The sequence below is a fragment of the Kryptolebias marmoratus genome, linkage group LG8 (assembly GCF_001649575.2).
Source record: "Kryptolebias marmoratus isolate JLee-2015 linkage group LG8, ASM164957v2, whole genome shotgun sequence".
Taxonomy (NCBI): domain Eukaryota; kingdom Metazoa; phylum Chordata; class Actinopteri; order Cyprinodontiformes; family Rivulidae; genus Kryptolebias; species Kryptolebias marmoratus.
In genome coordinates, this window is record NC_051437.1 from 22068302 (window position 1) to 22095382 (window position 27081).

Consider the following 27081-nt stretch of genomic DNA (forward strand, 5'->3'; position numbering starts at 1 on the left):
TGTCTGTAAGTTTCATGAAAATATTTCCCGTGGATCATGACAGATTTTGATAACAGACAAACACACAAAAGCAAAAACATTATCGCCTGCCTTGAATGTGTTGGCAGAACAAGAACAAATGTCAGCTGATAAATTTGGCCTGTGTCAAACATCAGGAGGCTTAAACTTTTTTCTCAGGCTGATTTTTTTTCCTCCCACCTTTTTGGAACTCCTAGATATATTTCCAGTAGCCTATAAATAGGTTTTCATGTGGTTCTGCTTGATCTAATGGACTTTTCATGTAGTTGGCATCATGTGGAAACATGGAACTAAAAAAAAAAAATCAAAGTTTTTTTTCTTTTTCAGCTGTATCACGACAGAATCTCTACATTTAATCACCTGAATATTTAATCATTCTAAACTGGGTAAGACATTAAAACTTTAGGCTCGCTGTTAGCAACATTCTTATAACCGTTGCAACAAACCCTCAGAAACGGCGTGAAGTCATTCACTAAAAACACAAGGACCTTGGGTCTCTACAGAACAAATCTCTCATGATTTATACCAAATCAGACTTTTGTGGAAGATTCCCCTGAAGAGTAAAGAGCATTAAAAGTATGAGAAGACACAGCTGAGTCCAGTATAAACACTCGAGTCTTTAAAGAAGAGCACCTGGCCTGTGAGGCTGCAGCAGGAGAGCCAGAGACAATAAATGACAGTAAACTGATGACATGATTAACTGTGGTGGAAACAGGATCCACAGTTATTATAACCTTAAATGCTTTCCATGGCAGCTGACAAAGCCCGTTGTGTTTTAGACCGCCATTTTACTCTTCAGTTGAGTTTCATTTTGAGATTGTTAGCAGAGTAATCTGCTCCGTTTCCCACATCTTAATGTTTGGTTTTAGTATTTGCGGTTAGGAGAGATCCCTGGAGGGTAAAATGATTGGGTTGTGCCGACTGTTTCAGTTCATTAGTGCTTAAATACTGAAATGGAGACGTTTCGGTTTTTTTCCCACTGAATTCAGAACTCCCTGATAGAGTTATTTGAGGAAATGCTTTTTCATATTTACAGTGTAATACAACGCAGTTTTAGGTGATCTCATACTGGTGTTTCATGAGACAAATGAGAATTCACAGATGTTTTTGCAAAGAAACGTTGGCATTTTTTTTTTTCTAAAGGGGTGCCACAAGGCTTGATGCTGCGGCACCTTCTCTTTTAAATATTCATGACTTTTTGTATCATTGCACTGAGAAGGAGACCTGACTCTTGTCGTTCCTGACAGATGACCACAGTTTCAGAACAAATCTCAGCTAGTCTGACATTACCTCACCAATAAAGGAATGAAACCTTGAAATAATCCTCTGTTATCTATTAGTTATCTCTAACACACCATTAGAATTAACAAGTATTTCTAAAGCCACTCAGCCAAAGTTGTATGAAACCTGGGTGTCATCACTGATACCAGAGGTTCATTTTCCCCACCAGTGAGTGTTTTGGTTTTGCCCGTTGCGACTAAGAAAACCAAAAATAACTTCTCTAACTCTGTATACTATGAAGTCATTGGTACGGGCTGTGGTTGTTGATCTTCTCAATCAGGGAATTACTCCTAAAATTCACAATAAAATCAAAACAAACAATTAGGACACGTCTCTCTGCTCACTGAATGCATTGGCTGTCTGATCCATGTTGGTGAAGAGAATTGTCTCTTTTTGGTAATCCAGATGTTTTGACTCCATAAAAAGAGACGTTTTTGGTTTCCTATCGTATTTCCACTTTGTAGTGCAGCCAAAATGAGCTGTAAAGTTGTAACACAATTATCATGTGCACAAATTTACATTTTTACATGTATAAATGCTTATAAAGCACCCAAATGCCATCAGGTGACCCTTCCTCCTCTACTTTTTCCTTTTTTTTAAAGAACACCTTTTTTCCTAACATCTAAAACACAAACACACTTCTTTGATGTGTCTCTGTCCTTTAAATAGAGATTAAATTTAATACTTAAATCTAGTTTCTTACTGGACTGAAACCTGAAAGCTGTTTCTTGTTGTTGAATCTTATAAAAGCAACTAATAGTGAAATACACTGTAGAAAATGACTAACTGTAAATGTATTAAATGAATTAATGCAACTGAGACATGTCAGCTGGTAGCAGATGGTGCCATCTGGTGGTAAATCCATGGCAGTGCAACATTTATCTCTATTGAAAATAAAAACAGAAATATAAATGCACTTCAGTCATAAGGTTTCAGCAAAAAACAAAAGTATAATTTTCAGTCAAAACCCACCCATTTAAACATAAAAATAACCAGTTCTTCAGCTCTGAAACTTATTGTCACAGCTGAAAGAAATTCAAAACAAACAATTTTTGCTTTTAAATCTTTAATATCACAAAATATGATTAAATCGGCCAAATTATGCACCATGACAAACTTAAAGAAATACTGTGAATTTCAATGGCTTACCCAAAATTATAAGTCTGGTCATGAGGATAAAAATTTAAATACACGACTGGGGATAAATTCATTTTTCACTGAACAGAAGCCAAACTGTCAGATAATCAATATATCTTTTTTTTTTTTTTTTTACGTGGCATTGAAGTCAGCTAATGGTCTGATTTGCTTCTTGGCTGTAAACCTTTTTACATTCTGCATTTAAACCTTCCTTTAGTTTTATTTTCATTCATATGTTTGACATTCTGTGACTACAAAATAAAACAACTTTTCTGTATTAAACAAATATATGAAATGCTTCTCTCTGCACCAATGACAGCAGTTTTATGTGCCCCAGTGTTTAATTGTTGCACATGATATGAAAACAGATGTGCTTTTTCCTGCTTTCATTAGTCTGTAAGAGTCCCTGATTATGTGCTGCAGTAACCTTTTACTGCAAAACAAAAAAATACTGACAATCAGACTTATCTGTGACTTGGAAACTGAAACAAATGTGAGAGAAGGTTGTTTAATTAATTTGGTTTCTGAATAAAATCACACTGAAGTTGTTGAAAGCACTGATTTTGATTTCTTTAAGCAATTTAATATTAAAAAGGACCTTATCTAAACAGGAAGCCTGTAACTTATAGATCACCTGTAGAAGTTTACACAAACTTAGCTTCGTAGTACCATCTTCGCCTATCCCACAATGCTGGTCTTAAACCAGAAGGTTTTCTTCTATTGCACGAGTCCCTCCAAGAACATCAAGTACTGTGAGCTCAGCTGGTGGAGGAGACATAACGCACAAGAAAAAAAACCAAAAAAACCCCAATAAAAACACAAAAATATCATTGATATAAAAAGGATGAAGGAAAATATAGAGAAACGATACAAAAATATCCATTTTGTGTGTTCAAGAGGCATAAATGTCCCAGTCTGCAACATGACTCCAAGAAATTCAGCTCATAATTAATTTTTTTCTTTTTTTAGCTGCAAGTGCCTCTCTAGAAAGTAAATACAAAAAAAACTGTTTTCAAAAGCAAAATTCCACCAAAATAAACTAAACAGCTTTTCATCTAAATATCTTCATACAAAAAAAAAAAAAAAATAAAATAAAAATGCACCAGCTTCTGGTTTAACAAGAAGAAGAAAAAAAACATGTTTTTTTAGACATCAAAGCAGATTGAAGCTCCACAGATAGATGTCTTTGTCTTTATAAACAGTCACAGCTCAGGTGTGTTATCAGAGTTCCAATGACGACGTGTAATGAGTAAAAAAGGAGCAACTACGATTCGTATAATGTTCCAGCAGATAACGTCGTGTCCAACAACCAAAAACGATCTCACCTCCATCGTGGTGTCCATCTCCAGAACATTAAGCTCCACCAATAAGAGGCCAGCAGTTTAACCACGTTAATCAAGTCTGAAAAGGTCTCCTCCATGATCTACGGTGACATTTTATCTGATCGTCGTTCCCACGGTAGCTCCCGAGTCAGGACGCCAGGAGTCGATGCATCCCATAATAATCCTGAAGAGCTGTGGCGTACGGTACAGTGTGTCACAAACCTGTTTCCTCTATTTCTTCCATCAGTGACGATCATGTCGCCTGTCCTGTGGTCGTAAACGTGCCGAGGGCCGGAACTATAACTTCACGTTGCTGAAGTCCTTGGATAAACTCTGCAGGTAAGCATCATGAATGGCTCCGAGGAAGTCTGGGTCATTCTACATGAGAAGAACGAGCAAACTTAATTTATTTTTACACACATTTCAATTTAGGCTCATCTTTGAGAAAGTTTTGCTGCTAATGACTAATTTAGTATGGATGCGACGGTTTGTTTTTCTGTATCATGTCACCAAACTTTTTGTTGCAGTCTCATTGAATTCTGCAGCCATTAAAAAAAAAAATCTATGCACTTATTTCTGTGTGCACAGCTCTCTTAGGCTGTGCACATTATTTCACTGTCCACCTCCGATCACGTCGCTAATTTATTCTATGGAAGTACACTTTTTAAACGAGGCTCTTGCACCAACAGATGCAGCCCGATGAGACCTCCCCCCCCTTAGGTGATAACTTAATCTGGAACTAAATGATCACTTTAGATTTATCAGTGATGTGGTTTAGTGGGAAACTAAGTCACAAATTGAGATCAATGAGTTTTTATCTTTGTATTGAGCATAAAAAAAAAGTTTAAGCATGACTACACATTCTGAGATTCAGCTTTTGTCAACAAAAAAAATAAACAGCTTTTCCTTGAACTTTCCCAGCTGAGTGCCTTTTGCTTTATGCTCTTAGTACCTTAATGAGGTGTATCAAAGCCTCCTGTAGCTGTGTTTTACTGCAGTGGCCTGACAGAGACTCTACAGCACGTCCAGAGGCAGGAGATGGCTCGGAGGGAGCAGGAGGGACCGCCGGTGCTGCAGCCATTTTACTGATGCTCTGCTGGAAGGCGCTGGGGGAAAGGAGGACAGAAATCTGTGACACTGGAACAGCAAGACCTGGACTCATGGGGACAGCCTGAGGAAGGAAAGGAAAGAGACTATCAAAGTGTTACACACTAATGATAATGGAGAATCAGTGAGAGACTGATGAAGGTGCCAACTCACAGGGATCGGCTTAATCATGGTGGGAAGCTGAGAGAAAACATCTTTCTTGTGCTCTTGGAAGCTGTGAGGCGGAACCAGCGCGCTTGGCAGGAAGCTGGGTGCGAGGATGGGTTTGTGGAGACCTGGATTCACAGGTGGCACTGCTGGTTTGTGTATGCTCATTATCTCCTGTCCCAAAAAGGGTGTAGGAGCAGCTGGAGACGCCGTGGACCCAGCAGGGGCAGCAAGAATCTCTGCGTCAGCCTGAGCCATCATAAGGGGGGAGACTGAGCACTGAGACTGGGGTTCTGGCCTAGGGACTACTGACTGGAAAACAGGGCTGGGATTTATCACATAGGGAGCTGGGATTAGGCCGGGGCCTTGCTGCTGCTGCTGCTGCTGCTGCTGGCTGGAGATGGGATATTGGGCTGGGAACTGGGAAGCGATGAACGGACTTTGCTGGGCTGCAGAAGGAAACGGCTGTTTCTGGATGTAGGCTGCGGGAAGGTCACCGGAAGCGGCGGCGATCTGTGACGGCTTGGTCATCAGGGGAGGTTCTTTAGGAAGAGACGAGCCGAAGAGCTCCTCAACCGTGATCTGCTTCACCACCGTATGAGCGCTCTGTTCAGTGAAGAGCAATGTGACAAGTTCAAACAATCATTTCTGAATTTTTGACTCTTGGACAAAACATCAGGAGACCACATAAACTTCAGCAGCTTCTGAATATTACTTTTTGTTTTTTTGTTAAATATAAAACATTTTAAAAATGAAGTGTGTCAAAGCCTCTTTTGAGGAGGCTTTATCCAACAAAATAAAACCATATTTATCATCCAACAAGAATATTTAGCTGACTGCAAACATCAGTCAGCAGTCATTGCTTCAAAGCTTGGACTGCTGGTGTAATTGTTCACATCTAAAATCAGTTTTAAAATCCCACATGCGCCACACTAACAAGTAGACCATTTGATTTCTACCTTTTCAGGTGGTTGTGCATTCTGTGCGTGTTCTGTAGCATCGCTGAAAGTCGTTTTCACGTTTGACTCTGTCGGCACCTTCGTTTCTCTCGTCATGCCCTTTAAAAAAAACAAAAACACATTTTATCTGACGTCAAAAGGAAGCTTAATCTACCAATAATAAATATCAAAGAATAAAATAAAAGCATGGGACACATACAGCTGGAGAAACCAGATACATGAATTCAGACGTCACCATCAAGTGCTTCAACACACACAGACATACACACACGCACACAGACATACACACACGCACACAGAGACACACACACTAATCCCAGATTTTGTACGACAGTAATCTATGATATGAAAATGTGAGACTCTGTTTGGAACCGGAAACATGTTTCAATCACTGCTGAAGATAAATTGATGCCACAAACAATAAAAATCTACAATTTATTCCTTTGATTTAGTGTCAGGCTGTCAGCATGATGGACATTTATTTATTTCAATGTAAATTTTTTTATTTAATTTACAACAACAAAATAGTAGTTTAAAGCTCTGAAGTATAATAAAACATCACGTTGTGTGTTCTTACTCTTTGGTAGTCCTCCTTTGCTTTGCTGAGCAGCTCCATGATGTCGATGGTCCGTGGTTCTGCGACTCCGTTGGTTCTGCCCGACTCGGTTCTCTCTGGGGTCTTCCTCTGGGCATGGTCCGCCTCTTGTTTTACAATCCTTAAAACACGGCACGAACGACTCACATCTAATTGTTGTTTGTCAAAGTTAAAATATGTCTAACAGTTTCCCGATAAAAGGTAGAGCCACTTTTAAAACTTAACACTTTAAAAGTACTGAACAGACAGAAGTTATTCTCATTTAAACACAGATGCTGGATGAATGTGTTGACCTACTTACTTGACCATCAGCTGAGCGATGCGTTGACAATCTCTGTTATCGTAAAACCAAATGCTGTAGATACCCACTGTTAGGAAAAATAGAAAAATATATTTGACAGTTCAACAAATAAAATTCTTCACACCAACAACCTCAAACATATGATTAGGAATTTGTATTTTCAAAGCAGAAGCACAATATAATACACATTTTTGTTCCACTGAATATTGTGAAGTCAATTATTTTGTATTTAAAAAAAAATAAATCTACTTATTTCTACCAAGCACCACAAGAAAAGTAAAGATAATGAATCGCAGCAGCTCTGAAGTCGAGCAACAACAACAACAACATCAATAAACAAAAACTGATGAATAAGAAAATGTAAACAAACATCAGATTGTAAGTTTTCATTGAAACAAAAACTAGTTAATGTAACGTTGGTTGTGCCACATTTGTGTGACAAAAACACCGGCGTATTTACCGTCCCTCAGGACGCCGTGGTTACCTGGCAACCTAAGCGTTCGCCTCCCTGAAGCATCTACTGCTACCGAAGGGAATACAAAACGGTGTAAACAAGTGTGTGTCAGTACATGTTTCTGTCCAACAGCGTTCTTAAAGTCTGAATACACACTACTGCCTCAAGCAGTGAGTTCACCAGCACTCGCAGAGGCTGAAGGAAGACTCAAACATTTGTTAATTATCAACATCGCTCTCTGAAGAATCAACCGTCCCCGTGTTCGACTTTCTGCTTTTTATTTAAACCTCCTCTTCTGCCAGCTCAGCTTCATTATTTCTCCCTCGGAGGGAGGAGTCTTTGAACGTTCTCATCCGAGCTCCTCTCACTTCCAGCATCATACGGACTTCATCTGGCAACAGTCATACCCTTATAGCAGCACAACTACAGAGTGTGACTGTGTGAGGGACCGTCATAAACAAACCGATGGAGCAGAAATCAGGGGAGGATGCTAACAGAAACTAATCTCTGTGACACATTTCTGAGAAGAGACCGTCGACTGCCAGAGTTCAAGAGCCTGCAGGAGCAGCCTGAGGAGCACTATCAACCAAAGACATCTCTCTGCGCCACCGTCCATTTTAAGGAATCATGATATCAGCGTACGCACTCAAGTGAAGCTAACGGAGAAGCTGCTTTGACTGGAATACCCAGAAGACTTTTCATCATGTCCTCGATACCAGCCAGGCTGGTGTGCAAACCAAATCCAAAAGGGGAGCAGTCGACTCTAACGTTGACCCTGGCCATGCTGTTTTTCCTCATAAGCAAACAAATGGGAAAGCAATCCAACTCCTTGTTCGTTGCATTGATGAAACTTCTCTTCAGACTTCTAATAGATTATCTTGGTGGCAGCGCTGTCAGCTACTTTTTGAAGATTTGAAGAATTTGGTGCCTTTGTTTTGATTTCCCCGTATGAGGTGGGAGGACATCACTAAATGATTCAGTAGTTTAGATTCATCAATCGGAGCCCCAACTCTCTGACTGCTGCCCGAATGCAGAAAGATAATCGTTTCCAAGTCCAGCTGAAGTTGCTGTTTACCCAGTCTGGGCCATGAGTGCTAAAGTGTTCCTGCTTAATGCTACAAGACGTCAAAATGACTTCAAGCAATATGGAAGAGAGATATTCCACCGAACACTGGGGAGTTGTCTTTCTGTGATTTTTACAGGTATGATCATTATTATTTGAGTGCTTGTGACTGTTTGTGCTTATTAGTAAAATTGTTGTAGGTAACATTTTGCACATGTTGGCTAATTTTAGACATTAAAGATGTTAGCAGACAAAAAAATGCATGAAAAGAAACATTAGAAAATGATAGAAATAATGAAGATCAATTTAAAAATTTAGTCTAATTTTTGTCTGGTGAGAAATCTCAGCGCATCATCATTCAAAAACTTAGTGAAAGCATAAAAGCAGTAGTGACTTTCAACCAAACAAACAAAAAACGCAAAGACATCAGCAACACAAATGACTAAGAGTGTTTCTGTTCAAGAAGGGACCAAAAAATATACATCTCTTCTTTTTTTTAGTGCTTCTTTTCTCCAAAACACTCACAGTTGCCATTTCTGTAGAGCAAGAAGGGATCCTGCAGCTGGAACTCCAGGTCTTTATTTATGGGCTCCACCAGGTTCTCTGTGCTCAGTCGATTCATGATGGTGAAGCCATGACGAGGGGAGGCAGACCTTCAAAAAGGACAGAGGACACATGTGACTGCCTTAATCACAACTCGGTTTACTTTGAGCACTTAATTTTGGGAATAATTTAACGACATTTTAGACTTTCATTTAATCAGGAAAACACACCAACTGTGGGGAAAAATAGGAAAATCACAAAAATCAATGTTTTGTAGAGCAAATAGGATAGAGAGTTACTTTACTGACACCCAGAAGGAAAATGGTTTTTCACAAAAACAGAAAAATCGAAAATTAGACAATAACAAGGGTAGTAATAACTCTCAGTAGTAAATACACTAAAAAATGTAACAAATGGCAAATTTGAAACAGCAGTGGTGCAATGACAACAATACATCACTTGTACATTTTCAGGAACTGTGTGCCGACGTGTTTAGTTGTGTTCTTCTGTAAGAGATGTGTTGTTATAAAATGTTATTGCAAACGGGAGGAATGATTTCCTGAGGCAGCAGAGTGAGTCTGTTGGAAAGGAGCTTTTCTTACAAAGCAGTCTGACATATTTATACTGAGGACGTAGAAATATTCTTGTTTTTATATTTGACAATTATATTCCCAAAATATTGCTGGTTTTCATGGGATTCCACTTTGTTTACAAAGACTGCGGCCCGCACACGTGCGCAGAATTTCGTTAAAACGTAAAGAAACGTGACGCAGAACGAGTAAACAACCTTCGTTTTCTCGAGTTAAATCACCTTCGGCGTCTCAAGCTTACCTCGCATAAACAAACAGGGTTCCCTCGATTTCGGTCTTCTCCTGAAACATAAAGTGACATCACAATCACTGTCGGTCGAAAACAACAACAACAACAACCGCTTAAACAAACAAGCTGAAAAAGCAGCGACTGCTGTTAGCTTGTCTAGCTAACGATCTCCAGTTTTAGTTAGCGGTTTGAAAAGAAACTAAGATAATAAAATAACGTAACAATAATTAAATCGACACGATTGAGCACTTTAGACTAAAAAAGTTTTACAAATTATGACCCTTTCTTTTGAATTTCTGTAGTAAAGAGGCGCTAAGATGCAGCTAAACTGCTGACTGTCCACCGAAAGTGTCTCGAGTCTTTTTCAGACTTTCTCCCACACTTACCCATTCGTTCGCCTTCGAGTTGAAGTTGTAAAGAGCTACCTGACCGGTAACATCGAGTAATTGGTTTATGTACGGGTCTTGTCTCTGCAGAGCCGCTAAGCTCATCAGATGTCCAGCGTTTACCGTCTCCATCTTTGAATGCGATTGTTGCTCCCGCACGGACGGATTTCAGAAAACACTTATAGCTTCCGCTGCCACCGGAAATTGCAACACTCAAATAGTTCCCCGGAGAATAATTTAGTATTTTACTTAGAATAAATAAATCATAAAACATTTCTTCCGTCTGAACGTGTTGTACGGAAGCATACTTTTTCACTGTAACTTAGAAATTACATTCAGACAGAAAGACTGAGTAAACAATATGATTACATTTTTGTAGCCGCAAGTAAACCTAAGTTTTGAGAGTTTATTTTGTTGAACATTCGTGCAAATCAGTGTATAATTATTGTATTAATACAAACCTGTAGTATTTAAGCAATTGACAAAGTTTCAGATTGATTATTACTATTATTTTTCCTAAAGATGCAGAAGAGTTTAAAATCCACCTTACATTTTCATATTTTAACTGGCCTGTAAAAATTAATCTAGCATTTTACCAGCATTATTTTATATGTTCACAGAGAGGCTTCTTTATATCTTATTTTTTGGTGAATTAAAACAACAGAATGTTAATATATGTATTCGGCCTCAGATTTATCAATGGTACACCTAACATTCCCAGCGTAAAAATATGTAAATATTATACAAAACTTTTAAACTTCACTATTTATCTAGGACAGTGTGCAAATTACATTCAGAAAATGTAAAAGTATTTGGATGGATACATCTGTTAGTTATTGAATTCAGCTGTTCCACTTAGGTTATAGGGCTACAAGCCCTGATCTCTGGTGATGAGCCATTTTAATACTTCAGCGTACAAAGACATTTTTGACCTTTTTTATGCTTGCAACTTTGTGGCAACATTTTGGGGATGTCCCTTTTCTATTCCAACATGGCTGTGTCTCAGACAAACAGTGTTTCCTTTATATCTGAAATTATAAAGTTAAATTCTGGCATTAATCCAAACCAGGGCTTTAAGGGGATGAAAGTGTTTTTGTAAGTCTTAGAAAAGAATACTTTATTTTATGTGTGTGTGGCTCTATACATTGAGGTTCCTGCCTCACCTGCCTCTGCTCAGGGAACAAGGATTATAATCGGAGGATTACGCGCAGCCGTAAAACTGCTTTATCCTCCCCAGCGCTGGCACAGGTAATCCAATCACTGCTAACCTTCCATAAGAGCTCTGAACAACTCATTTCCCCTGGAATGGCCGTGGAGTGAGCACAAAGAACGGCGCCATGATGAGGCCCCAGAGAAGAGCTAGGTGACAGAATGCCGTTTATTATCAGGGGAAGAGCCCTGAGGGGTAAGTCCAAGGATCTGCTGGGACACACAGGATGTGGGGTTTTGATCCTCCGGTGCAAGACAAAATAGGAAAAAGTCAAAGATATGATCAGCAGCAATGATTAAACTTGTCTGGAACTGTATCGCTTTATTTTTGGTGCCTGATTGACTCATGAACTTGCAGCAGGCTGTTTTCATTTTATAATCATTTGCTCAATTTTTAACTAAAACACTGTCAATTAAAGGAATAGCAATCCTTGAAGGAATGCGTATCACCTCCCACCTTTCAGTTTTAGACCATTTTATGATGAAATGGGACATGGTTTTGGTCAAACTTTGTGAATGTTATGCAAAATCTCATGCTGTATCACAAGATCTTATACACTCAGAGTAGGTGTGCGTTGTAAATGACTCTCAGCTACTTCAGATCAAACAGCAGCACAACATCTGTAAAACTGAGTTACAGTCATTTTGTGATGGCTAATCGCCATCTTAAACTGGATTAAATGTGAAAGTTAAACAGTTGTAAATGCACATACATTGATTTCTTTCTGAGAGTTTCACTGAAATCAGTCCAGTGGTTTATGAGATATTTTGCTAACAAACCTAGTGGACTCCAACAGTTAATGCTAAGGTTTTTTTAAACAAAGATCTTGCACAGTGGTATAGTGCTTAGACTGTGTATTGTGAATTACTCTCAGCTCCCAGCACACCAGGTTTTAGCTCGATATCCGTAAAATTGGCCGAGTTGCAGCTATTTTTACGTTTGCCAGGTTTTGATTCGCTGCGGCGGCCATTTTGAACTGGATTTACTCCAAACGTTAATCAGTTGTACAGGTACAGCTTGTAATTATTTCCTGAAAGTTTCATTATAAGTGCGTTCTCAAACTCTTGACACTAAAGTGTCTTTACTGGCCCAATAAAGGTGTTTATTTCGCTCCTAATTACGCAACAGGTATGGTTCCAGTTTGCAGCCTTGTGTTGTCAGTATATCTTAGTTAGGACACCTTGAACCGGTCCCCCAGTCCAGTCCCCGGTGGGGGTTCTGTTCCGGACCGCTCCCGGTCCAGCTCGTCCTCCCAGCTGCGCGCCAGGAGTCTGCAGGCAGGGACCCGGATGTGGCGGAAAATGCTCGGCGCTCCTCTCAGGGTCTGCGCTCCGAAAGCCTCCCATGATTCAGGTTCTTGCGGCTCCGCTCAGGTTTGACGCCGTCGTCAGATTCAGGTGTTCCCTTCCAACGATGAGTTGGATTTGAAACGAATCTTTTCAATGTGGATTCGAGGATGCAAGAAGCAGATGAACAGACTGAAGGTAAAAAAAAAAGAAAAAAAAATCAGCTGAGGGAGAGTTGGAGCGCTGAGTGGGCGAGAGCGCGTTTGGTTTATTCTTTAAATGTCCTCTTTAACCTGTCTGATTATTCTCTGAGTCGTTTGTCCAGATCATGTCTTTTATTACTATTATTATGTGCTGAGAATGTGGATTAATATAGGTGTTTTTTTTTCTGTTGCTGTAATGATAACAGTTTAAATCCACTGGGATGGTTTCAGGAAAAAATGGTTGGCTGTTAGTTGTGATATCATGATGAAGTTGTTTTTACAAACATGTGACATGTTCTGAAGGATGGGTTGTCATATAGAATAATCCAAGAGATGCAAATAAACTTTTCAGGTAAATTTTGTCCATTTGAATGTAAGTTTAACTGGGTGAAAACACAAACTATATGACACTTTATCCCCCAGTATGTGGGATAGACGTAAGTGCTTCAGTATTGACAGGCTGTAACCAACAATGAACAACTTGTTTTTCACTGATCATGATTAGTTTGAGCCTTCATACCAAATGAAACACATGTTTCAATCAGATAAGGTGACTTCAAGAGAAGCCAAGTGTCCTGGAAACTTCACCGTTGACTGGTTGTATTTTTGATGCTTGATAACCTTTATCTTTTAATGTTGGCATAAATAGCAGTAATGCATATAATACAATTAAAGGCCCAGCATTCCTTGAATGCATATCGCCCGCTGCCTTTCATGCCAGAGTTTTAGACTGAAATCATCTTATGTTCAGAAATGATGGAGTTATTTTTTTGTTTTGGTCAAACCTTGAAACTAACGTAATGCTCATGTGAGATGTAGTAAGATGTCAAGCTCAGAGTATCAAGTATGTTTTGTGAATGACTTTCAGCTACAATTACTCCAAATTTCAGCTCAATATCTGTAAAAGTGACTAAATTATAGCCATTTTTGTGTTTTCTAAGTTGAGTTAGCTGTGGCAGCAACCTTGAATTGGGTTGGCTTCAAAAGTTAATTAGTTGTTGATGTACATCCAGTGATTCTGCTCTAAAAGTTTCATTAAATCCATCCACTAGTTCATGAAATAGTTTGCTAATGACAAACAAACAAACAACGTACAAAAGAAACATTATCAATGTGAAAATGAATCAGCACGTTTGAAAGCTCTGACCCTTTATTCGTGGACTTCATTCAGCTTTAGACATCTTTCTCCTCTGATCACATAAAAGTCACTGTAAATTTTGGTTTTATTTTCTGCTTCCATGAAACGTTGGTTGCTCTGCGGTGAACATCAGGCCCTGGTTTGATTCTGCTGTGTACTGAAGTGACGATGTCAAGGACACTGTTCACTCGTGGTCTGCATTGATTTTAAAGACAGTTTCCCTCAGTCAAGCCGGCTGACCTGCTCTCTGTCTCTGTCTCCGTCACGGCTGTTTTCATCATAAACTACACGTGAATCACAATAAGCTAAGTCCCATCGTCAATATTGGCCCTTCTTTTTCTTTTCTTTTTTTTTTTTTTAAGCCTAAATGTGAAATTCTGGCACTTCTCGTCACACAGGAACTGAAAAACAGATAATCCTTTAAGCCGCGCAAAGTGAGCTTTTTGAATCAAGAACGTCAGAGCCACCAACGTTTGCCTTGCTTTCATTTTTGTTGTAAAAAATGTGCTCGCTTGTGTGTTATCGGCAGTTTATTTCTCAAGCTGCATGTCCATATATTGAGTTTATTATTTACGTGTTGTTTTTATTCTATTTACGCAGAACTTAAAGTCTTTACAGAAACATCTGGAGCTTGTAAAAGACGATGACAGACTAGAGGCTGATGTGGATTATATAAATGGATCAGATCTACAGTATTGATCTGATTGAATTTATCAGACTTTCCTTTTACAGATATGACACAAATCTTAAAACTAGCTTTTTAAATCTTTATTAATGATGTTACGTTACTTTGTCCTATTTATTTGTTCTTTTTCATGTCAATAATTTGTGGCATATAACCCATGTACTGTCATTTTGAGATGTTAGTCTTAAAGGGACAGGGTTGTTTTGGAGTACTTCTTGCTCGTCAGTATTTTTAATACTTTTTTGGAGTAGATTGTAGTCAGTATTATTTCAGTTAGGAGAATCAGGAAGAAGTTCTCATGGGGGAGTCAAGCAAACAGAGACTCAGAAAAGGGAGTCTAAAATAACCCAAACATCAGAAATGTTGAGTGAGAACTTTATTGTAAATTTTTACATTGCATCAGCTTTACATCTGCAGTTGGATACGACACGTTTTGTGGAAAACACAACTTGCAAAACTGATCTGAGTAAAGCATGCCCACTCCATGTAATTATTTGATTCGAAAGCACTGAGGTGTAAAACTCAAAACAATGTTTGTTCATTCTGCCAAAAAAAGGATGACATTTAATCTATTTTAGGTTGTGGTGATTTGCTCTTATGTGGTTGTTAGTTTGAATCCACATAAAAATTTTGATATTATTGAGTTTTGTTAACCAGAGCTTTGCTACTGTATATCTGTGTGCAAAGGTTTTACAAAAACTTACAAAAAAGTGAGCAGATTAACGTTAGGTCTTGATTGCAATTTTAAAGATACCGTCTGTCCAAATTATACAGCATATTTTATAGTCCTTATTCAATAAAACATTTGCATTTCACTGCACATTTGGGTATTTAGTGTTAAACAAATTCACATATGCTCACAGCACCCCAAACTGAAACTAGTTCTTACAGCTCTTGGGACAAATACTTAGGAGAACCATGTATGTACGCTGACATATTTTTATCTATGTTATACTTTCAGTCTGAAGGTATTTTTGTTTGTTTTTCACCCTGTCTCTCCAGGGGCACAGTATGCCAGCAACAGAAGGACCACTCCCTCCACTGACACCCCGGCGCTCTGGCCAGAGAGCCACACCAGTCTGCTCCAGCTTCCCTCATCAGAGCCCGTTCAGGCTCCAGCCAGCACCGGAAAGCCCGTCGGCTCCTCTCATGGGCTCCTTGGGGCCAACACTGCTACTCAGGGCCAGGGTGGCACTGGTTCCGGCGTCAGCCCGGTACTTGCTTGGCATGCCGCCATCACGGCGGCTCGACAAGCGCAGGACGATGCTGAAATGCCCAACATGAGTTCACGGCCCTCGCTCTGCAACGCTGGAGCGGCTCCCGTTGGCTCCCTGGCACAGAGGAAGAGGCAGCAGTACGCTAAAAGCAAAAAGCAAGGAGGATCGACCAGCAGCCGGCCGCCCAGAGCTCTGTTCTGCCTCACCCTCAACAACCCAATCCGCAGGGCCTGCATCAGCCTGGTGGAATGGAAGTATCTTTTAGACAAGAAACAGATGCAATGAATGTGTTAAAGAACCTGCTGGTTGTTGGGTTGGAAAATGCAAGTAAGCTGCAGGTGGAGGCAGTTTGGTGAAACAGTCTGAATGCTCAGCTTGCTTAAATCGGTCAGATAATTAGTCAAAAACACTAAAGTTAAAGTAGCTGCTTATTTAAAGTTTCAGGCATTAAAATATGCTAGGGTATGTATGATGCAGATTACTAACAAGACATTTTAAGAAGTTCAGGTGCAGTTGAATAACTTTTTCTTTCTTTTTCTTTGAGGGAAGAAAGAAAAAATTGTATTTTAACAGAGGTGGTGCACTTGCTGCAGGGTTAAGACCTCTTTTTGTTCACCACGAGGTGATGGAGTGAATAAAATACAAGCTGCTTCAAATTACAAACATGTTTTATTGTAATTAGTTAAGTAAAAAAATTTTTTTATTACAATAATAGCTACTTATTAGCGGTAAAGTGTCTCAGAAAACTTACTTCAACCTAAAGTTGTATCTAATGCTGCATTCACTGACCTCAGGCGATTCGGATGTTACTTGAGTCAGCTTAATCATCTCCAGTTTTTGTTTTTTCAGCCACTTCTCAAAAAATAAAATAAAGCAAAAATAAAAAAGCTGCTCTCTGTGTAGCTGTGTAGATTTTATTGCCTTCATTCTATAAAACGAATTTGACAAATTTACTTTCAAATCGCTTAATATCTCAGTGTAACTGGTCACGAGCATTTGTTGTTCAAAGTAAAACAACAAAGCAGCTTGGAGGCAGCCGTGGTATTTCCCCACTCTGAGTGCTGAAAATGACATCATATTGATCCTCAGCTTCCTGCGTTCAACAAAGACAGAACGCAGCGTTAGACCTGACATGACAGGTCCACAGAGAGTGGGCAGGGGATTGCAAAGTAAAAAAAAAAATAAAATGCTTTATGCAACTTTGTTTTGCCTCTAAAGTTAGCACAAATACATAAAATATAAGCTATAATATTTAAAGTTATTGTTGTATTCATCTTTATCTGATGAAGGGGAAGTTAAGACCCTCTTCTCCCACTGACCCATATGATTTCTGTCCCTGTCACTGACTAAAAACAGACCAAAACACCATAAAGGTTGATGTTTTATCTTTATTTTACTACAGCTAATTGGAAACGTATTAATACACCTTGAACCTTTCCACATTTTGACGTTACAGCCACAAACTTCAGTTGTGCCATGCTCTTTCCTTTTTCTTTACTTTGAAGTTCATTGTTAAAACTTGACATAATGTGTCTGAATACTTTTCAAGATGCTGTAGCTCGTTTGTTGAACCAAAACATGCATTTTCCAGTAAAATAAAGACACCATAAGGTTGTTTTTGCCACACACCAATACATTTTGAACATTTCTATTACATGCTTTATGTCTCTTTCTTAATTTACAAGTTAATTCATCCCTCTCTTCAGCATGCTTTGTGCGTCATGTTACTCTTTGAGGTTCTTGTCTTCCTCAACCATCACTTTTCAGACCGTTTGATATCTTTATACTGCTGTCTATTTTTGCCAACTGTGTGGCCTTAGCCATCTACATCCCCTTTCCTGGAGACGACTCCAACTCTACCAACCAAGAACTGGTGAGTAGTGACGCACACGTTACAGATCCAATAGATTCTTAATATCACTCTGCTGCAGTACATATACTGTTTCTCAGTTAATGGTCAACCACTTGTAACAGCATATTTGGACTAATTAGCATCTTGTATGAATTTTAAGGATTTGCATAAGAGATTTTTATTTTCATGGAGTTACTTTGTGATATTGTTGCAGACCACCACGTGTGTTTGTGTATGAGTTAAATAGCACATATGGGTGGTATTTTGTGGAAAAAAATGTTAGACATAACCAGGAACACTATGATTCTTTACTTTCTGCAGTGAGAATATTTTAAGCAGAATTAATTTTGCATGTATTCCTGCCTTTGCAGCTGAATTTGTTGTAAAAAAGACATGCACTGAATATTGGCTTCACGTGTTTTAAATAGTTGTTTCTTGGAAATTTGCAAGTAAAGTCATTTGTTACTCAATTCTCATGGCAGTTTTGATGTTATTACATTTCACAGAGCAGTGTTGGAGTGGAAATATGTGTTTAGAGCTCATAGGACAAAAACTACTTTAATAAGATGTTTTTATTTTCTGGGACAGTTTGTCATGGTTCTGTAGGTTTCACCAGATTGTTTACCTGACCAAAAGATACTGATAAAGCCACTATTTTTATATTTCAATTAGCTTAACAGACAAAACAGTTAATACTGAAGTACTACAGTTGTTTTATTTTCTCTAGGATAGTATTATTTATTTGTGGAGTAAGGTTTTGCAGCTTCTGCAGATGCTCGACGAGCTGCAGATGTTTTTAAAGATTGTTTTTTTTTTTTTTTAAACATGCACATCATTCTGCTTGTTGTCAGTGTCACCATGTGTCAGCCACTGGATTAAACACTTTTCTGTATGAGCGTAATTGGCTGGATGTGCGAGCTTCGTCAGAGGGCTTTCCCGGCAATATTTGGATAAATGTGTTGGGTTTCATTGTTCTGTTGACACACACACACACAGAAAAGCTGTGTGTCCCTGCACAAACACACACAAACACATCAGTGGGTTATCCCTCTGTGCCTCACAGCAGATCACTGCAGTGAAAGGACAGACAGTTACAGAAAGAAAGTTAGGTCTCTTCAGTCATTACAGAGCTGTTTAAAATGTCACTTCAAAGAATTTATTATGTTAGAAAACAATAATTTATAACCTCAGCTCAGACCTGATTTTGTAATCTGTTCAAATTCTGTAGAATTCTAGCAGCACATACAGCGTAGGTCCATGAATGTGTGCTTCTGTGTTAGATTTATCTTTGTACATTTTTATATATTTACATAAAGGTTTATGTGTATTGAAAAAAAGTTTTGAGTCAACCATACAGTTTCCTTTGCTTCTAAGGATCCAGACTTTTTTTGATCTTGGGCAAATATTCTCCAGGTTTCTTTAGACTTTGGCTATTTTTCATCCTTTTTACGATATTGGATCAATTTCAGGGAATTTTTTCCCCCTCTTTGCTTGTTAAACAATTTAACTCTGACCAATATTTAATTTAGACATAAAAAGGCCCCTAAACTTCAGCGTTGAACCAGTGGTGTGTCTGTTCTTAACAAACTACTTCAGAATCATCCCGTGGGGAAACTGCTTATTTTACAACTGGGCAACAATTTCTATCACAGAGAAACAAAAAGCAGTAAATTCAGTATAGTTCAAAATGAGATATGCAGAATATATAGAAAGATTTAAAAATACATAAGAATTAAACATATAAATGACAACATTTAATAAAATATAATACTAACTAAGTAAATTAACAATGGTTTTATAGAGGAAAGTCATGTACTTTTTTTAGATTTGATGTTTGGATAATTTATTAACTGTAGCCTGTCTCAAAGATATATTTTAGTCCTGTTGGTTTAGTTAAATCCATAAAAAATACCAAAAACGTCACAGTTTGACTCACAAAATAGTTTTTTTTGTACCAACAAGGTGATTCCTTACAAGCTATTAGCTGAAAATCCGACAGACAACTGAAAGATGACTCATCTCTCAGGTCTTTGCTGTATTTTATTTTATATTTCTTTAAGTCGTGACTTTCAAATACTGTAAGTCATCTCTGTAAATTGTTTCATTTATACTTGATAATCCTTCCTCCGTCCTCCACATCTCTACTTTCCTCATTTTAGGTGCATTCTGCACTACAACCTCTTCAAACGATGTTTCATCTGCTAGTCACTGTAGGAAAAGCAGCAGTGATACTAACAACATTAGCAGAGGCTCTGCAGGATTAGCATTTCAGTAATGACTGACACTGACTCAGGTTTCTGAACCTTGTCTCTGAAACTGGGACATCTAAATGGGATTCAGCCATGTTGTTATTTACACACGTGCTCCTCCTGCTTTGACCTGTCAAAATTCTCTTGCGTAATAAAAAGCTGTTTGGACAGGACAGACTCTTGAATCTTAAACCTGATGAAATGTCAAGCTTGAATTTTTATTGTTGCTCATAAAGAATGGTTTTAGCTAGCAACAGGAAATGACCACATGTTGATACCTGTTTTGATAGAGACAGATGAGCTTGCCTGGTAACTAAGTGTTTCCAGCGTTGGGGAAAAACGGAGCAGAACATTTTGTATACGACTGATGCTGCATCTTGTAATTAATTTCTTAAAGCCTCTGCACACTCGTAATGCAGCCTCACTGGTTATCTCCTCTCATTGGACGCTGTCTGAGGATTGCCTGGACATAAATAGATTGTGTTTGATTGATATGTCACCACAATGCCATGCAGGCTTTCTTACTCAAAGAAGTTTTAATCATTTCCCATGTTTTGACGCACTAATATCCAATTTTTTAAAACTAAATTTAGCTGTAAAATGTACAAGAAAATGCTTTTAAACTAGAGTGAGATTAAATTTCATGACAATTTAACATGAACTTTTTGAGGCTTAAGTTTCTATTTCCACCAAAAGTAATAAAACCATCTCTAATGTCAGAAACTCGTAGTTTGTTATATTCTGTTTTCAGCTCCACGCTCACATTAACCCCCATCATATGGACAAGAATAATGATGGAGACTGAACTTCTCTTATTTTTTTCTCCCAACATTTATGTTCTCCTAAAACTCTCTTACCTGCTTCTTTGTAGAACCAAGAACTGGCATCAGCCCTGAACAAGCACTGAAACCCGGTTGGTGGAAGGAGGAAATGTCAGATTAAATCCATATTTAATCATTGGGTAGCTGTGCTTGTCACAGCGCCTTTTCTTCCTCAGTCTTATCTGTTCTGATGTGTTTGACCTCAGGCTTTTGGCTGTCCAATGAAGTCTAAAATTAGCTCAGATTTTACCTCTGATGAAGATGGTTTACAAGGTTTGTTTCTGTAATTGTGTGTTTTGAACGAGAAGATAAGGACTGAACTGATAAAAAAATTAAAATATAAATGAGGCACATTTCATCTAATCTCGTAATCAATAGATCAAAAAAGCGGATCATGAATAAAATTACCAAAAAAACCATCAAATTATTTTTTATAGTTTATTATTATAGCCACTTCATAGAGAAGACATTAGGAAAGCCTCAACTTTTAAAAAGAAATCTAATCAAAAGTTTTGTAAAAAGAGCATTCTGAATTTTTGATGGTAGCTTAATTCTACAAGTGTAGCCCTATTCTCAGAAGACTTTCTCATGCGTGCAACCATTTGCTTTTTTTCTGAGTATGGTAAGGGACTTTCTTATCCTCACAGGGAATTGTGTGTGTGTGTGTAAAACCCAGTGAGATGGACACAGTTTCATGTTCCATCAACAGATGGGGATTGTTCACACTGTCCAAGTCTACGATCGTCGCTCACTACACAATGTAGTGTGTGAGAGAGCGAGAAAGAGAAAGTTTATTTATTTTTTTCCTGCATCTGTGGTCTTTCTATCAGAATGTAAGAATAAAAGGTTTTTTTTTTTGAATGAGAGTTCTGGGCTCATCTTGTGGAAGTCTCCAATCTTTCTTTTTTTATTCACTTCAGGCTGTTTGTCTGTGTAATACTTTAGTAACGTTCAAATTTGTCAAATCCTTGTCAGTAGGGAGAATTTCATGCTTAGGGTCAAGCCGACGAGTGCTTATGTGAAGAAATATTGAGGTTTGTAGTGGATCATTGTCATTGTGTGATTCCAGCGTGTATTTTGTTTTGTGTGAAAGATTGTGTTTGCGTGGGAGGGACTGAGTGTGCAGGAGGGAGAGAAATGCTATGTGTTAAACGCTCTGTGTGTGTGTGTGTGTGTGTGAGAGAGAGAGAGAGCAGTTTGATGGATTAGGCTGAGTGGTGGATTAGTAGTCACTAAAGAGAAAAACTGAAGCAGAGGGATGGATGGATGGATGGATGGATGGATGGATTGGAGATGAGTGGGTCCTCTGAAATATGTTTTAAGAAAGACTATCATGTGATTAGCTTGACTTTGTTCCCTTCATGTATCTGATATATGTCACTATAAATAAATGAGTCAGTTTTTTTTGTCAACAGATAAAAGCCAAAGTGAGCGTTCACCAATACATTTACTTTAACAAGCTAAGTGTGTGGTCATAATGTTATGGCTGGTTGTTTTAAAGACAGGGGTTGTTTTGTTTGAACTCAGAATTGTGGCTGTTGGATTGTAGGATTTGTTTCAGCTGCAAGTCTGAAAAAAAAGGTTTTGAAAGATTCATAAACTTTAACAACATTTTCACTCAGGCCACTGAAAAGCAATAAATTAATTTGTGTTCATTGTGAGATTAGTAATTAGTTAACAAACAAGTAAAAGTAATCTACAGCAACAGGCTAATGACAGAAGGCAGGTTGAAATGGACTTCTTTATATTAGTCCACATAGTTATTCTGTTCAAATGAAGTCATTTAACTGGATTAAATATATTTGGTAGTAATATTTAATATAACTTTATACTTGTCACCCTGTTCATACTTTGTAAATACAGGGTAACATGTCACTTCATAATACAGCCCAGTCTCAGTAACTACCATGTATGTACTGGGCTGTATTATGGATTTTTATCATGTATTTGAATAAAATCTTCACTTTTCTTGAAGTCTGCTTGTTTGTTGTTTGGATTGTTTGTGCTGCTGCTCAGTATTAGTAGCAGTAGTTGTGTTATAGATATGTGATTTTAATGTTGAAGTAAATAATAAAATAAAGAGTATTTGTGGTGCTGGTTAATTTTTCAGGCCTTTTAAACGTTAGACAGCCTCTGAATACAGACGGACACGGATATATTTAATCTTAATGATGTAAGATTGAATACAGATGTTACTGAACAGCTTTTTCACATCTGTTTATCTCTGACTCATGTTTTCAAGCTGAATTACGTCCATTTAGGGATTATCTGACTGTGATCCCGCAACAATATGCTTTGTGCAACAACATTAAAGCATATCTGAAAAGCTGCTGGATTAAGCTGGAGTCTAAGACGCAGTGTTGTGACGATGGAGTCTGATTGGTGCTGCCTGTTGCTGCTGAACAAACAAACTCTTATCAAATATTTGATGTGGCATTTAAGGAACGATTTCAAAACTCATGGTAGTGTTAGCAGTAGAGCAGTAAAGAGGTTTATGATTGTGTTTGTATCGGTTCTGAAGGTTATGAGTGTCAGCCCTATAATAGTCTGAAACAGATATTAATGTTTCGTTCACATCTGTATTCTTTTCATTTACTGTAGGCACAAATTCAAAAAGAAATAAAAAATACTGCCTAAAATGCGTTTATTCAAACAGTTTTGATCACTCCTTTATGTTTTTAGAGTAAGTTTTGCTTATAGACTTCAACTAATTTGACAACCTGCAATATTTACAGAAAAAACAAGACAGGAAGGTATAACTCACCACACAAGAAGAAGAGTCATATAAATCCAACACTGCACTAAAGCATGACTATGTTTAATATTTATATAAGCAATGAAAAACAGAGACCCATTACAGGGTCGTTATTTCAATTATCAGCTGATGTTTTTGTGGGGAATTTCTGCTCCTAAAAATGACTCAATGAGTTCTTTCTTTATTCAGGAAAATTACAATCTAATCCCCCCCCCCCCATCATATTCAGAATATACATCTTTTATAGCGTCATATTGGTGCAGCAGTCCAAAGAACCCGAGCAAGACTCAAGAGGGAGGGGAGGGACAGTGATTTGCTTGTGAGTTCAGCAACTCAAGATGATCAGCCAACACAGTTTGTGCACCTTTCCTGTGGTCCTACTGGGTCGAATTTACAGGACATGAACAGACAATCTGTACAGTCCAACAATGGAAGACTGTTTTGTGTGTGAGTGAGATGTAGATGTACCTCAGCTGAGAAGTTGTACAATATGTAGAGTTTGTCCTCATTATTTGAGTTCATTTTATCTGCACGTGGGTGAGCCTTTCCACGAACAGCATGAGTCACAGATCTGAAGGTTAGTAATCTCTTGACTATCGCAGGATAGGATGTTAAAGTTAAAACCATGGTAACAAGCCACAACGTTACTTTATTCAAACCGTACGCAGACGCGGAAGCAGGAGGGTTTCACTGTTAGTCATAACAACCACTCAGAACATTAAGCAGTTAACATCCAGCATTCATCTGAATTTTATTTACTAAAACAAACAAAAAAACCCACTAATGTGGGTATGCATCTCTTCTGAACATGTGAAATATTTGGAGTCCTTGCAGATTTAAGATCTTAGTTTGTGTGCATTTAACAGAAGGTTAGAAGATGTCCTGTAATTAAATCATTTAGGTGTAAGATGAAAATTGCACTTACACAAAAACACACTTTGCATAAACTTTTTGTGTGTGCAGATATTTTTTCCAGCTACAATGTTTGAATCAACATCTTAAAAGTGCTTTATGTTTCATCACAGCTTTTATTTGGACCTTGACTTAGCATTCACACTATTGTTTTCCTGTTTTCATCTGTACTTTATTTGGACTAACTACTTCAGCTGTTTTACCCATTGATGTATCAAAACATTCAGCTCGTTTAGGGCATTACGGCTGTTGGTTTTGGATTTTGTAACTTTTATACTTTTTGAAATATTTAACTTTATTTACATGATTGTTTCTCATAGAAATAAATGGAGAACTCTTTGAATCATTGAAAAATTCAGATTCAGCATGCTTGTCTCATTTTTAGCTTTTTGCTATAGTTCCACCAATTTTAGCTTTTAGATATTATTTTGCTGATTAAGGGTTTTAGCTACTGTATTCCTGGTCTTAGATTTTAGCTGTTATTCTGCTAATTTCAGCGCTTAGCAACTGTTCTGGTCGTTTTAGCTTTGAGCTACTGTTTTCCTTACCCTAGCTTCATTCAGTTTCAGCCTCTTCAGCAAATTTCAGCGTTCGCACTGCGTTTTTACAGAAAATTGTGATTTCTCTAGCTGACTTTGTTGGTCTATAAGGTGAATGTGTTACTTTGAAACAGCGGTGCAGGAGTGAGGTTGTCCAACACCTGTGAGTGTGTTATCGGTCAGAAAGTAAAAACAAAGTGCTGAACGTTTGTCACGATTCTCCAGAGGTTGAAACATCTGCTCACAGTCTTGGTGTGTGTTTGTGTGTGTGAACACATGCAGCTTTTTGTGTAACTACATCTTTACAGTTTGCCTTTTTTCTGTGTGTATAACTCAGCACACACTGAGGCGCATCTGCTGCAACTTGTGCAATGATTTTGCTCATCTTTTTGAGTGTTTTAGTGTAAATCTGAGGGCAGAAAGTCAGAATGTATTTTTATTTTCTGTCAGGGATTAAAGGTTTAGAGAGGAGGGGAAATGAGTCACATTAAGCATCACACTCCAATAATCACATGATGTGTGTGAGGGGTGTGACTTGTTTCTTTGCCTGCACTGCTGTGAAGACTGAAAAAGACTTTTTGCATTGAGCACTGAGCGTAAATGAAATATTATCACCCTCTACTGAAAGGAGAAAGGCAGGTGCTTTTACCTGTGTCTGTCTGTTAGCAAAATAGTTCATGCATTACTGTGATGCACTTCCTGAAAAGAAAGAGGACACAGGAGTCAGTCCCCTATTCTTTAGTCCTGAAGTCCAGGGTTTGAATCCCTCTCATGATCAAGCTTTTCTTGTCAGTCCTGTAGAAATTTCTGCACGTAGCGTGGTCAGCGAAGCAAAATAATTATAGTTTCCATGTTTGACCTGAACCACAGCTGCTTGGTGCTCAGTTCCCCCCCAAAGTTTGCTATATCACATTATCAGATAAACCTTTAGTTAAATATATGGTAGCACCTAATCAGATTCATCATGTTGTTCTGCTCTGCTAACTTCCTTGAGACAATCCAATTGTGTGTTTTTCTTCTGCACCCAACACCAAAGCAAAGTCCTCATAGCTGTGTAACTTAGTACTTGCTCTTATTCTCATTCACATTCAGGAAGAATTCAGCCATAATATAATATAACTGAGTGTCAGTACTTTACAGTAATTGTGATCCAAACTCACAATAAATCATACACATATTTTTGCACTTGTTCTGTGTGTCCACTGTCTTTATTTGGCTTGCATACCAATGAACTGATTCCTTCTTTATCAGCATTATGTGTATGAATCTATTTAAGGCGTCTGTGTGGGTGGGTGTAAGGAAGGATGTAGTTGTTCCGAAGTGAGTGTGTTCCTCTGTATATTTAGGCCAAGTCATCTCATGAACAGACAGGCACAGAAAAGCCTATGTGTGTGTGTGTGTGTGTAGGCATAATTTTGTAATAGCAATTTCCGATTCTGAAAGTAAAAATAGTTTATTTTTCTTGTGGTGTAAAAAAAATTGAGTGATAAATGTTCCTGTAACTGCAGTTCTTCGAACTATATTCATCTTTAGTGTTTTTGACTTAGGAAATAAAGGTTATATTAATATTAAAAAAGATCACAGCGAGTAATTTTTGGCCGTGGTAGACAAAATCCTAAGAAAATCTTTGGTTGTGAGCTTGAATCGGTGGTCTTTGGTTGTTCAGTGTGACCGGCTCACTCACAGCTGATTTAGTCTCTCAACTAAAGATGACTTAAGACAAATATCAAACGGTGTCAGAAATTTTCTGAGAAAGTCGTGTGGCGTAACTGCTGCTGTGACTGTCTTTTTCCCAGGCCCTGCTGTCTCTTTTTCCCTCTCCTCCTCCCTCTCGATTTAGTGTCCGAACATAATAATTAGAGCATCAACGTCAGCGCTTAATTTCCTTTTATTGTTGGACTTATATTTCTGTTGCATCTTGGTGATGTTCTCCTGCAGTAAAAAGTCGTACAGTCCAGCATCTATTAGACTCTGGATTGTATACAATAGATGCTTTAGGACGTTTTAAGGTGCTGCAAAATTGACCTTAGAACACAAGTTCGGTTTTTTGAGGGCTCCATTAATTCTGGTAGTTTATTCATC

General features: G+C 38.2%; 2 protein-coding genes across 19 annotated transcripts in view; one reads left to right on the top strand and one right to left on the bottom strand.

Annotated features, from left to right (window-relative positions):
• Window positions 1–2496: 2496 nt before the first annotated feature.
• dcp1a (decapping mRNA 1A) lies at window positions 2497–10296 on the bottom strand. 2 transcript variants are annotated; one of them, XM_017417685.3, is made up of 9 exons: window positions 10133–10296; window positions 9759–9799; window positions 8910–9037; window positions 6868–6934; window positions 6549–6687; window positions 5972–6070; window positions 5019–5618; window positions 4711–4929; window positions 2497–4136 (listed from the first exon to the last, which is right to left on the bottom strand). In XM_017417685.3, the coding sequence occupies exons 1-9, from the start codon at window positions 10262–10264 to the stop codon at window positions 4056–4058; spliced, it is 1506 nt and encodes a 501-aa protein (XP_017273174.1). In that variant the 5' UTR covers window positions 10265–10296; the 3' UTR covers window positions 2497–4055. The 2 variants fall into 2 exon arrangements, with proteins under 2 accessions (XP_017273174.1, XP_017273175.1); XM_017417686.3 differs by lacking the exon at window positions 2497–4136 and having other exon boundaries at window positions 4717–4864.
• A 1146-nt stretch (window positions 10297–11442) lies between these two features.
• The window catches only part of cacna1db (calcium channel, voltage-dependent, L type, alpha 1D subunit, b), a 66659-nt gene continuing 51020 nt past the window's right edge, over window positions 11443–27081 (top strand). For 16 of the 17 annotated variants that reach the window (XM_037976778.1, XM_037976776.1, XM_037976783.1 and 13 more), the window contains exons 1-3: window positions 11443–11537; window positions 15657–16125; window positions 17639–17744. In XM_037976778.1, coding sequence (XP_037832706.1) covers window positions 11504–11537; window positions 15657–16125; window positions 17639–17744 — 609 coding nt within the window. In that variant the 5' untranslated portion in view covers window positions 11443–11503. Of the gene's footprint in view, window positions 11538–12390; window positions 12827–15656; window positions 16126–17638; window positions 17745–27081 lie in introns of those variants that run through there. The other variant, XM_037976777.1, reaches the window with a different exon arrangement.

Excerpts from the sequence above, each read along its gene's own strand:
- dcp1a (XM_017417685.3), bottom strand. The coding sequence starts at position 10,264 with ATGGAGACGGTAAACGCTGGACATCTGATGAGCTTAGCGGCTCTGCAG. Across the intron at positions 6,935-8,909 it reads GCTCTACAGAAATGGCAACT|TGGGTATCTACAGCATTTGG; the intron begins GTGAGTGTTTTG and ends TTTTCCTAACAG. Across the intron at positions 5,619-5,971 it reads ATGCACAACCACCTGAAAAG|AGCGCTCATACGGTGGTGAA; the intron begins GTAGAAATCAAA and ends TTCACTGAACAG.